Source organism: Nannospalax galili, unplaced genomic scaffold, assembly GCF_000622305.1.
Source record: "Nannospalax galili isolate Female #2095 unplaced genomic scaffold, S.galili_v1.0 scaffold213, whole genome shotgun sequence".
In the NCBI taxonomy this organism is placed as follows: Eukaryota; Metazoa; Chordata; class Mammalia; order Rodentia; family Spalacidae; genus Nannospalax; species Nannospalax galili.
In genome coordinates, this window is record NW_008335195.1 from 2880311 (window position 1) to 2893071 (window position 12761).

Consider the following 12761-nt stretch of genomic DNA (forward strand, 5'->3'; position numbering starts at 1 on the left):
TGGCAACAACGAAAAGCAGTAAAATGTAGTCAGAGGCACCAAATTGGCCACGAGAAATTAATACCACTAATTACTACACACACGTTCCAAGGAAACCATACTGACAGATGAGCTAGAGGTGCCGAGATGGTGGAGAGAGCACAGGGCAAAACAAAAACAGTCTAAACCTATCAACTATATGATCGTGAGCAAACTATTGGCATTTGTTTCATCTGTTTTCTTATTTGATTTGCATTTCCACAAGTGATTACTGAAAACCTTTGGAAGTCCAGGCCCTTTAGACAGGAACCCTCTTTCTCTACGGTTACTTAGGCACATGTGCATCCACCATATTTGAAGATAACAGTGCTACCTGAGATGCAAAAACCCAGCCCTAGTCAGGCATGGTGGCTTGAGCTACAATTGCAGCACTCAGGTTGAGGCAGGAGGATCAGAAGTCTGAGGCCAGGCAACCCTGCCTCAGGAAAAAAAATGTAGAATGGGCAAGGACCTAAGTTTGATCCCCAGGCAGTGCCTCGGAGAGTGAAGCAGCGGCTCCTTGCTAGGTACGCCTTTAATACCAGCACTCAGAAGGCAAGGACAGGCCTCTCTGAGATCTCTATAGGCCAGCCTGGTTTACCAAGGGACCCTGGGCTCAATCTGAAAAAGTAGGTAGTTCATTGGGCTGATAGAACAGAAAGTATAAAATCACTTTCACTGATGGAGTCTCAAGTTAGCATGCCTGGGTTTTACTCTGTACAAGGAAAAAGGAGTAAAGGATGCTTGGCACCTTCAACTTTAACCTGGTTCTCCCTTCTTCATCCAGCATCTCCTCGTCTTCAAATTCATCTTCATAATACTGAGGATCAAAAGGCCTACAAAGTGTTTTAAAAGTAAGCTATTAATCCTATTTTATAAAGATCACCATGATAAAATTACAGATCTCGCACATAATCATATAAAAACTCTTAACTTTAAAACTCACAGTGGTTGCCAGGCACGGTGGTGCACACCACACCTTTAATCCTAACACTCGGGAGGCAGAGGCAGATGGCTCTCTGTGAGTTTATGGCCAGGTCATAGTGAGTTCCTGGCCAGTCAGGGCTACTTAGTGAGACCTTCTCTTTTTTGTTGTTGTTGTTTTTTTGTTTTGTTTGTTTTTTGCAGTGTGACTCCAGACAGGATCCAAAGAGGAGGTATACAGTCTCTTCTCTGGGTTTTATGGAGAGTTCCTTTACCCTTCTGTGTTGGCCTCTTAAAGTACCGTGTCAACCTTAAAAGGGCACAGGAAAGGGCGGAGACCCTCTCTTAAAAAAGAAAAGCAAAAATGGTCAAATATTTTCAAGGTCAACTTGAAGTATTCAAATGACAATAAATTTTTAAAAATTGGTGCTGGGGGCTGGATAGATGGCTCAGCAGTTAAGAACAGTGGTTGTTCTTGCAGAAGACCCGGGTTCAAATCCCAGCACCCACATGGCAGCTAAAAACTGTCCATAACTCCAGTCCCAGGGGATCTGAGAGTCCCTTCTGACCTCCACGGGCATTGCATGACACGGGTGCACTTACCTACATGTAGGCAATACATGAATACACATAAAAAATAAATAAATTTTTAAAAAGTTGATGCTGTTATATATTAGTTGAAATAAAATTCAAGCAATGCTAAACATTCAAAATAACAACATAGTCATAGTGTCATATGACTTTAATCCTAGTACTTGGGAGGCAGAGACAGGTGGATTACTGTGAGTTCCAGGTCAACCTGGTCAAAAGAAGGACTTCTAAGGCCTGGAGAGATGGTTCAGTAGTTAAGAACACTGGTTGTTCTTACAGAAGACCCAGGTTTGAATCCCAGCACCCACATCGCAGCTAACAACTATCTGTAACTCCAGTCCCAGGGGATCCAAGAACCCCTTCTGACCTCCACGGGCATTTCATGACACGGGTGCACTTACCTACATGCAGGCAATACACGCATACACATAAAATAAAAAATAAATAAAATTTAAAAAAAAAAAGCGGGACTTCTAGACCAGTCCCAGATATACAGTAAGAGCCTGTCCTAAAATAAATAAATAAAATAAAGTAAATAAATAAATTCAAAATATCCTTTGTTCCTATTATAGTCTTCCAAGGAAAAGGCTATACATGCTATAGCTTTCCACATCATTTTCCTGCAGGAAAAGCATGTCAATTATCCAAGAGCTGCAGCATTGACTTAGCAAGTAATTCCCACTAGGCACTGTTAATTGTCCCAAACCATTAGCTTTATGATCAACAACAGTTCTTACAATGGATACCACAATGTCTCCAGAAATATCACCACTCCTCACTGCACTGCTGTTAGAGCTGCAGTAGTTGGTAAATGTCTGAGGACTTGGTGTCTGACAATTCTTAAGAAAGTACAAACTGCTAATAACATTCACAAAAACAGTGGCCCATACTTTAACTCAGGATGTTTAATTTTTTAGAAATACAAATGGGGCAGTGGGGAGGAGCTGTTGAGAGATGGCTCAACAGTTAAGAGCACTGGCTGCTCTTGAAGAGGACCCAGGTTTGAGTCCCAGCACCTACATGGCAACAAACAACTGTCTCTAACTCCAGTTCCAGGGGATCTGATGCCATCTTCTGGCCTCTGAGAGCATTATGCACACACAGTACATTTATATACACGTAGGCAAAACACTCATACATATAAAAAAATTAAAATAAATTTTAAAAATTAAAAAAATACAAAATGAAGTTTCCATTTCCACGATCAGTCAATTCAATAACAGTAAGCAAAATATATTCACATATATCCACATATTTATTTATTTTTTTTTTTTGGTCTTTTTGAGACAGGGTCTCCCTATAGCCCCAGCTGTCCTGGAACTCACTATGTAGACCAGGCTGGCCTTGAACTCACAGAGATCCACCTGCCTCTGCCTCCGGAGTGATGGGGCTAAAGGCGTGCGCCACCATGCCCGGCTAGATCCACATATTTCTATCTAACATCCAGAAAACATTTTAGTTGGTCTCCTTACCTGGGCTCTACACTGAGGAAGTTGGGCAATTTAACAAAATACAAGTCATTTCCTAAATCAGTGTTTACTTTGGGGATTTCTACTTCTATCCTGGTCTCGGGTATTGGTTCCTCCTCCTGCTGATCCTGAGGCAAGCCATTTTCATCCTGGAGAGAAAGCAGAACTTAGAGCTTTGCTGGCCTAGTAACCGCCCAGTTCAAACTCTGTGTTTTAATTACATAAAGGAGCAAGCATCATTTTTTTGGTTTTTTATTTTGTTGTTTTGTTTTCTGACAGGGTTTCACTCTGTTGGCCAGAATGGCTTGGAACTTACTACACAGACCAAGTTGGCCTCAAACTTACAGAAATCCTCCTGCCTCAGCCTTCCAAGTGCTGGGGTTACAGGTATAAGACACCATGCCCAACAAGAACTGTATTTAGATGTTACTTTAGAGACAATGCAGTCCCAATCCTTATCACTGTTCAACTATCTCCAAAATACCTCAGGAGAAGACAAGCCTGGCTGCAACAGTACACTACTGTTGGGGGCCTCTGTTATGTGAAGTAGAAGTCTCTTCATATCCGGATAGCTCATGAGCTCGGAGTTATGTGCTGAGACTCCTTTCATAGCAGGGTGCCTTCCTGGCATTTTGCCTGACCCTCCTTTTGAAGTGCCCGCCACAAATGCCATAACATAAACATGGCCTCTGGCTCTAGGAATACCATGCTTTCCTGTGTGATTTTTCAGGTAGTCAGCGGTCTGGCAGCATGGCAGAAACCCACTTCCATATGCAAATAGAATGTCTCACAAAGTATCTATCAGCCAAAGCTTTTACCACTACCCCCATGGTATAAATATCCCAGTCTTCTCTCAATAATAGAGAGCTGGATCACTTGAAGCTACACTTAATAAAAGCTGTGACACGGACTAAGCAGAGTCCCGTGTCTTACTGGCGATCCAGCCTCTCCGGAGGCAGCATTCCTCCGTCACCGGCTCACAGATCCCAGCTTCAGCCGCCTTGCGCTCTCCTGCGTGATCCAGTGGCCAGTGGATCTCGCATCAAGAGGAAAGCGCACGGGGGAAATTAAGGCAGTACACGGCTGGACAACGCTCCAGCAGCAGAGACCCACAGAGACATGGAGAAGCCCGCGGACCCGTGCTGCGACTCTCCAGGCGTGCCCGCGCACACCATGCCAGGGTGCCCAGCGCGCACGCACCATACACTACATCACCTCTGTGAGCAATTTACCCTCCAGTCATCAACAGAGGTGTGCAATTAATCAAGGCTCCAATGTGCAGCCACTGTAATAATTCATGTCAGGGAAGACTATCAACACATGGTGAGCTGGAGACCAGCCTGAGCTATGTAGCAAGCAAGAACCTGTCTCCAAAAGTAAAATTTTTTTAAAAAAAAAGGAAAGAAGGAAAGATTATTAACACAACGCATTTTTTTTGCAAAGATCAAAAAAACAACTAAGTCAAAGGATCTCTAGGCCAACATGATCACTTGAGGCTCTGCACCACCTCAAGTTAGCAGTCATCATTTCTACTCTTCCTCAATCAAAAGCCTCTGCAGAAGAATTCTGGAGCTGGAGAGATTGGCTCAGCAGTTAAGAGCACTGCTCTTACAGAGGACCTGGGTTCAGTTCCCAGTACCCACATGGTAGCCAGGGGATCCAAAACCCTCTTCTGGCCTCCATGGGCATTGCACAAACCAAGGTACTCACATACATGGAGGTAAAACTCGTACACATAAAAATAAATAAATCAAAAATAAAGTCATTTATTCATTGTATTTTCATACTACAATTTAGTTACCTACTTCTTGGAGAAAGAGAGAGCCTTCACCTCTGAAACTCTGTCTTACCTTGAACATAGGGCCTGGTTCACACTTGTAATTTCCACTTACCACAGGCTGTCCTGGAGTAGGGGGCTTATCTTCTCCATCACTCCCTGAAGATATATCATCGGCACCTCCAAATAGATCCATGGTTTCTGTATTAGCTTCAAATGCAGAAGGAAAAATGCAGAGTTAACATCTGGTCTTCGCTTTAACAATCCCCAACATTTCTGGGCTAGCCCCAGGAAACTGCCTAAAACCTTGTATGACTTGTGTGTGGAGAGACACGAACACGGTACAGGAAGCTCCTCTTCCTCCTCTTCATCCTTCTTCACTTTCCCTGATTCTCCAGGAACCAGCTGTTTATCCCAGGCTAGATATTCAAAGTTGGGTTATGAACTCTGCAAGTCCCTTCTCTACAAAAGTCCCTCAAGTTTCAATACATATGTATGTCTACCCAGGCCCCCATCCTCACAGGTAGAATTATCACCTAGGTATATGTCAAAACAATAATCTATAAAACCGGTTAAAAAAGAAAGAAAGAAAGAAAGAAAGAAAGAAAGAAAGAAAGAAAGAAAGAAAGAAAGAAAGAAAGAAAGAAAGAAAGAGAAAAGAAAAGGTGAGGTGCTACAGTAGGTAGACAAAAGAGTGGCTAAAAAGCAGTCTGCTTAAAATTGAGATTACTGAAGTTACAATTGTTGACAGAGACATGGTCTGGGATGAACCTATGAGACAGGGCAGACAACAAAATCACTGGGAAGCAAAGCAAAGATGGCCAAGACACTGATGAAAGTTCATCATATGGCAAATCAGCAAAATAACTCTGTTCACTCTCACACACATCCCTCAGCCTGTCACCATCCAACTGCTGTATATTTAGTTTACCTGTGATAGCAGTCTCTATACCCTAAAGCCACAAGATGGCAAGTTCTACCATTTATGTTGATCATGGTCACATTCCCAGAATCCAGAACAGCACCAGTACACAGTAGAACCTCAAGAAACATTTATGAACAAAATTAGACAATGCACATACCATACTAATTCCCACAACCTTGTAAGGTGGTCTGCATCGTCTCCCTTTACACATTAGAAAAAACTAGTTTAGGAAGTAATTTGACCAACTGAAGATAAAGGATCATCTGATTCCAAAGTCTACTCACAGAACTACTAGTGAGACATCTAAGTAAATCCCAGAGCTTGCTATTTTGTCCAACTTTTCTTTTCTCTACGGTTGACCCTCTAAATGTATGCATTTATCATGTTCCTTGACAACTTATGTAAGCCTCTTGGGTGATGCCTGACTACCACTCCACATGGCAACAGCTGCTCACAGTCAAGTCTGGCAAATCAGGTTGGCTGTAACTTTTGCACTAACACCTTCATTGTGTGGTCACCTGCCATTCACAAACATAGTTTACAGGGAGATGGACATGTGCATCTCTACCTTTACAAAAAACTGAACACTGTGTTTTCATGAACTCTTCAGCTAACCCTCAGCCAGACTGTTCCTTCACCTGATAATAGACTGTTAAAAGTCTCTGAGTTCAAGGCTGGGCTGGTCTACACAGTGAGTTCCAAGACAGTTGGGGTTACAGGGAGACCCTGTCTCAAAAAAGACCAAAAAAAAAAAAAAAAAAGTCTGAGACCAAGGTACCCTGGGACTGTCCTTATTCAAACTGAACAATGTACACTGTCACTTCCTAACCCAACAGAGGCTCAGTCCCCCAAACATACACTCCAATTGTACCTGAAAAGGCAAGTTTGGGGGGTTGGCGAGATGGTTCAGTGGTTAAGAGCACCCACTGCTCTTGCAGAGAACTCAGGCTCAATTCCCAACTCCCACAGGGCAGCTAACAATCATCCATAACTCCAATTCCAGGGGACTCCAGTGCCCTTTTCTGACTCCACGGGCATTACATGACACAGGTGCACTTACACACATGCAGGCAATATACTCATACACATAAAATAAAAATAATTAAAATATTTAAGACAGAAGCAAGTTTGTAACAGTTTAAGCTGTGCAGTTTTCTGTGGGTCTTGCAGTCTGGGTTTACCTCACCTAGGGTTGGGAGTGCACTACAGTTAAATGCAAAGAGAAATATGAAACAGATGTATGTAGGAGAAAAACGAAAGGCACACCTTTGGGCACCTCGGCGTCACTATCCACTTCAGAATCGGACGCAATTGTGTTCTTGCGCTTCATTCGTAAAACTTCATCTTCACTATCACTGCCTCTTGCAGATTCTAAAAAGTGCATTAAAAGGTCTGAATAATCATTGCTTTACAGATAAACTGTAGTAGGTACACACAATGGAATACAGAAAGCAATATATAGACTAATGATTCATGGAACATTTTGGATTAATCAAAAATGCATTACACCAAGTGAAGGAAGAAAATCTGGCCTGGAACAGAGACGTGAGTCTGTAATCCTAGACAATGAGGCGGAGGCAGGAGGGTCACTGAGTGAGCCTGGACTACAGTGACCCTCTTTTAAAAAAAAAGAAGTGGGGGAGGAGAGGAAGAAATCTAAAAAGGGTATATACCCACTAAATGACTCTATATCACATCACATTCTCCAAGACAAAACATAGTGAAGAACAGATCAAAAGGTGACAGGTTAGGCACAAGGGAGAGATGTGACTGCAAAATGTGTACCCTAACACACTGTTCTGTGTCGGGAAGGTACTGGTTACATAATCTATAAATGTGTCAATACTAATTAAACTGTGCATACAAACAAAAAGAGGCTGAGGGTACAGCTCAGTCATAGAGTGTATGCCTAGCATAAGCAAAGCCCTGATTTCAACCACAGAAAGAAAAAAATTATAAAGGGGAAAAACAAAAACAGGTGACAAGTGTGGTGGTACATGCCTGTAATCCCAACATTCAGGAGCAAAGGCAGTAGGATGGTTGCACATTCAAGGCCAGTCTGAGCAGTGAATTCCAGGCTAGCCAGGGCTACACAAAGATCTAGCTCCAACATTCAATAACCAAAATCAAATTTACCATATTGAGACAGGGTTTCACTTTGTAGCCCTGGTTGGCCTGAACATGCTATGTAGGCCAGGTTAGCCTGGAACTCAAAGAGATTCCTCTGCCTCTGCCTCCCTAGTGCTAGGCCACATACTAATTTTTAAAAATAGCTGAACATGGCAGTGTATACCTGTGATTTCAGCACTTGAGAAATGGAGGCAAGAGGATCATGAGTTCAAGGTCAGTCTGTGCTACATAATATCCTGTCTCAATTAAATTAAAATAAAAAACATTGCTTTCTAGAATCAGGAAATCCTTGATAGAAATGAAAAAAAACAGTACTGAAACTTATGATCAAATTATATAGACCCATTCCAGAAGAAAGGTGAAAATGTGGGAAAGGAAGAAGCAAATGACTATTTCTAGATGGTATAATTATTTCCCTAAAAACTCCATGGAGTGTGCTGGCACATACCTGGTAATCCCAGCACTTGGCAGCTGGAGGCAGAAGGATCAGAAGTTCAAGACCAGTCTTGGCTATATGAGACCCCATCTCAAAATGAAATTAAAAAAAAAAAAAACACAGAAAACAGATTCTCTACTGTGACCCCAATATTGTATTAGTTTCCCAGTATTAAAAGAGCCTTAAACATTCTAATGATACCACAAATAATTCTACTCTGAGCTGCCAAATGCTTACTGCAGCCCCACAGTCTATGCAGATTCACACTCGTATCGGTACACATTCAGCCCTCTTCTCCCCCCAAAAATGCCGAAGTGTGGTTTTGAATGACACCCTGTGAGGTGTTATGGGGCAAAGATTTCTCCATACTTAAAGTTTCTGAGGTAGGACCAAAATGTAATTCATATGGCCAATCACCTACAGAAATGAAGCAACCTTGGAGCCTGGAGAGATGGCTCAGCGGTTAAGAACACTGACTGTTCTTGCAGAAGACCAGGGTTCAAATCCAAGCACCCACAAGGCAGCTAACAACAACTGCCCGTAACTCCAGTTCCAGGGGATCTGACAGCCTCTCCTGTCCTCCGTGGTCATTCATTGCAAGATATGGGTACACTTACTTACATACAGGCAATAAATGGGTACACATAAAATAAAAATAATAAATATTTTTTTAAAAAAGAAAAAGAAATGAAGCAACCTAAACATCATTTCAGAAAGACTTCAACCAAATTGGGGTAACTTTTATATAATTCAAGGAAACATGATCTCTAAAATTTTTTTTGTTCTTTATGAAAAATGTCTTATTTGAGCAGAGTTGTCTAAGTGACATTTATAAAAGGGGGTTCAAGCTGGGCGTGGTGGCGCATGCCTTTAGTCCCAGCACTTGGGAGGCAGAGGCAGGTGGATCTCTGTGAGTTCAAGGCCAGTCTGGTCTACATAGTGAGTTCAGGTCAGCTGGGACTACAGGGAGACCCTGTCTCAAAAAGACAAAAAAAAAAAAGGGGGAGGTGTTCCACAAAAATCAGGCTGTATGGTTCCTGAGCCTGTGTCCTCCGACCTCTGCACACACATACCTATAGACAACACACACAGCGCTAAGCTGAAACATGGTACCTGTATCTCTGTACTACTCTTGGGGATAGTTCGATGACACCGCCATTTCCTGTAGGCAAATCTACTGTCGCTGAGGCGTGCTCTTTAGATGCCCAGGGAAATGGAACCAAGTCAGTTCATTATTCAGTTCTCTAGCACCACACATCCTCACTAAGACTATCTTCTTCAATGCTTCTCTCTGATCTATTCAGTTAATAAATGGAAGGGGAAGAGATATTAAAAACAAACAGGAAACTTTAGAATAAGCAATATACACAGAAAAGGTGAAATTTAAGATCCTTTTCTTTGGAAAAAACAAAACAAGGTAACAAAGATGGGAACGGGCCACTGCTACAGCCAGGGGCTTCTAAGTCACATTGGCCCTCCTAAGTGTGTTACCTGACTTTTGGTCCTGCTCCTCTTCATCGTCTGACTGCCTTTGATCGTCATCTGAGGCTTGTGGCCTTTCATCATCAGAGTTTTGCATTTTCTCCTCATCAGATCCTTGTGGCCGGTCCTCATCATCAGAATTCTGCTTCTCGTCATCATTATCAGATGCTACGGGCCTCTCATCATCAGAATTCACCTTTTCCTCCTCAGACAGCTGTGGTCTGTCATCATCAGAAAGCTGGGGCCTGTCCTCATCATCTGTATTCTGCATTTTCTCGTCATCATCATCCTCAGAGTTCTGCAGCTTATCTTCATCGGAGCCTTGCGCCCGTTCCTCATCCTCAGAGTTCTGTATCTTTTCATCATCTGACTGATCACTTTTATCTTCTCGGTCCCACTTCTCATCATCTGACTGTGCTTTCTCAGAACCTTCTGCTTCTGAGTGATGGCTCCCCTCGTCCGATCTGTGACCCTCATCCTCATCATCATTGTGGGCTTCAGACCCACTGTGCTGATCGACATCGGAGGGGTCATTATCCTCATGGTCAGAGCGCTCTGAAGCCTCTGACCTATTGTCTGATCGTTCAGAGTGATTGTCACTGCCGCTGTGGTGAGACGCTCCCTCCTCCTCGCTGTCATCTCCAAACAGCTCCTTATTGCTCGGCTGTCCAGAATCACCTCTTTCATCTTGGTCACTTTCACTTCCAGAGGCATTACTGCCAGAAGCACCATTCTCCTGCTCCGAGTCTGAATCACATCCAGAGTCAGAGTCTGTGGGGTCAAGAACACAAGGCAACATTAGCAAAGTAAGGAACTCAAAATCAAACTGGCAAAATTTGTTGGGAGTCAACTTTCTCAGTATTCTGGAGATTAAAGTTTTAGGAAGCAGGGGAATGCTTAATTAAGAAAAGTTAGCTGAATCTCAGTAACGAAACTAAACTGAACCAGCCATCATGACTTATATCAATAATCCCAGCAACTCAGGAGACTGAGGCAAAAGATGAAGTTTGGGGCTAGCCTGGGTTACATAGTAAGTGTCAGGCTAGCCTGGGCTACAGAATGAGCCCATTTCAAAAAGCTGAAATAAATAATAAATACAGAACTCTTGGTGTTTTAGCTTACATAGTCCCACCCCCACTGCCTAATTCACCCATACACAAATAAACAAGACAGCAGCCCCACATTTCTGGTACAGGTATCGCTACTGGAGGGAGCAGGAAGAGAAAATAATGAAGAAAAGTGAGGAAAGCCTAAAAGACTTACAGGAAAAAATTATACAAGGACACCATCAAGTATCCCCACACATGCATTAGAGTCCCAAAAGAAAAGAATATCTGAAGAAATAATGGCTGAAAACTTCCCAAATTTGATAAATCTACATATCCAAGAAATTCAATGAATGCCACATTGGAAGAACTTCAAGGAATCCACAACCAAGCACGTTACAAAGCTGCCAAAGAGAAACAATGTTGAAAGCAACAAAAACAACTGTCCTATACGAGGGAGCCTCTGCGTGGAAGACAGATGAATTTCTACCAGAAATCCCAGAAGCAAAAAGGGCATCCATGAGCTAATATATTCCAAACATTGAAAGAAAAATAATGTTGAACAAGAGCATTTTCCGTTTTTGCAGTGGCTGGGGATGGATGAGGCCTTGCACATACAAGTCAAATATATTACTCACTAAGTCACATTTCCAGCCTGAAGAATTTTAGATCTTGCAAAACTACGCTTCAAAAAAAATTTTTTTAATAACTGAGGGCTTAACAAATCACAGGAAAAGTAGAAAATATTTTAAGGTGAATGAAAATAAAACACAGCACACCAATACTTAGGGGACAACAGTAACAGTGTTGCTCAAAGGAAAATCTGTGGCTGCAAACACCTAGATTGAAAGGAAAAGTCTCAAATCAGTAATCCATCCTTTCATCTTGAGATCAGGAAAAGGGAGACTAAACCCAAAATAGGCAGAAGGAAAGAAATAATAAAATAAAAGACGACAGAAAAACAGTGGAGAGAAAAATCAATTAAACCCTTAGTTCATATTTTTTGTTTGTTTGTTTTTCATCACATAGGTTCTTGTGATAGAGTCTTAGCCTGGAGCTCAATATATAGAGCAGGCTAGCTTCAAACTTGTGAAGATTTTCCTGTCTCTGTCTCTTGAGTGTTAGGATTACAGGCATGCACCACCATGCCTGGCTAAAAGTTCATTCTTTGGAAACATCAACAAAATTAACAATCTATAGCCAGACTGTCCAAGATAAAAAAAATGCCAAGACTCATATTACTAAAATCAGGGATGAAAACGGGACATTATAGACTTTACAATGATCATAAATCATAAATAATGCTAGAAATCTAGACATTGACTTCCTAAGGTAGAGAACAACACAGTACCTACATTCACCACTATTCAATACTGTGTACAGAAAGTACTAAACAGAGCAATTGGGCAAGAAAAAGAAACAGCATAATTATCTCTAATCACAGATAACACGATTTATATGTAGAAAACCCGACAGAAGCCACAAAAACTATTACAGCAAATGTATTCAACAAGGCTGCAGGATATCAACAGGATAGGATCAACATACACTACTAGTGAACAATCCAAAAGAAATTACTCCTAGCTGGGTGTGGTGGTGCCTATGTGTAATCCCAGCACTCACTGTGCCAGGAGAACCAAGAGTTCAAGGCCAGTCTGGCCTACAGAGCCAGCTCCAGGCCAACAAAGACTATACAGCAAGATCCCATTGAGGGACGGAAGGAAGAAGGGGGTAAAGGAGAAACAGGGTGGGAGTGGGGGTGGGGAGGACAGGTCGGTATAACATGAAGCACCATCACATTCATACTACCGTCAAGATCAAGAGCAACTTTGAAGGACAGCACACACCAGACCTGGAAATAAATCCTAGAGAATCCACTTATCTAAAATGGAAGAAAATCGTAATATCCTTAAAAGCAGGTTTAAAAAGAAAAAAAAAAAAAAAAAAAAAAAAAAAAAAAAAA

General features: G+C 42.0%; 1 protein-coding gene and 1 non-coding gene across 2 annotated transcripts in view; both read right to left on the reverse strand.

The window, feature by feature from the left end:
- The window catches only part of Leo1 (LEO1 homolog, Paf1/RNA polymerase II complex component), a 31751-nt gene that overhangs the window by 17714 nt on the left and 1276 nt on the right, over window positions 1–12761 (reverse strand). Inside the window, exons 2-6 of the mRNA XM_008829766.3 lie at window positions 9762–10523; window positions 6971–7075; window positions 4895–4989; window positions 3006–3151; window positions 770–854 (exon numbers count right to left, since the gene is read on the reverse strand). Of these exons, the coding sequence (XP_008827988.1) occupies window positions 770–854; window positions 3006–3151; window positions 4895–4989; window positions 6971–7075; window positions 9762–10523 (1193 nt within the window). The remainder of the gene's footprint in view (window positions 1–769; window positions 855–3005; window positions 3152–4894; window positions 4990–6970; window positions 7076–9761; window positions 10524–12761) is intronic.
- LOC115069751 lies at window positions 1144–1265 on the reverse strand. Its single transcript, XR_003848986.1, has one exon. It is a non-coding gene; the product is annotated as a small nucleolar RNA SNORA26 (small nucleolar RNA).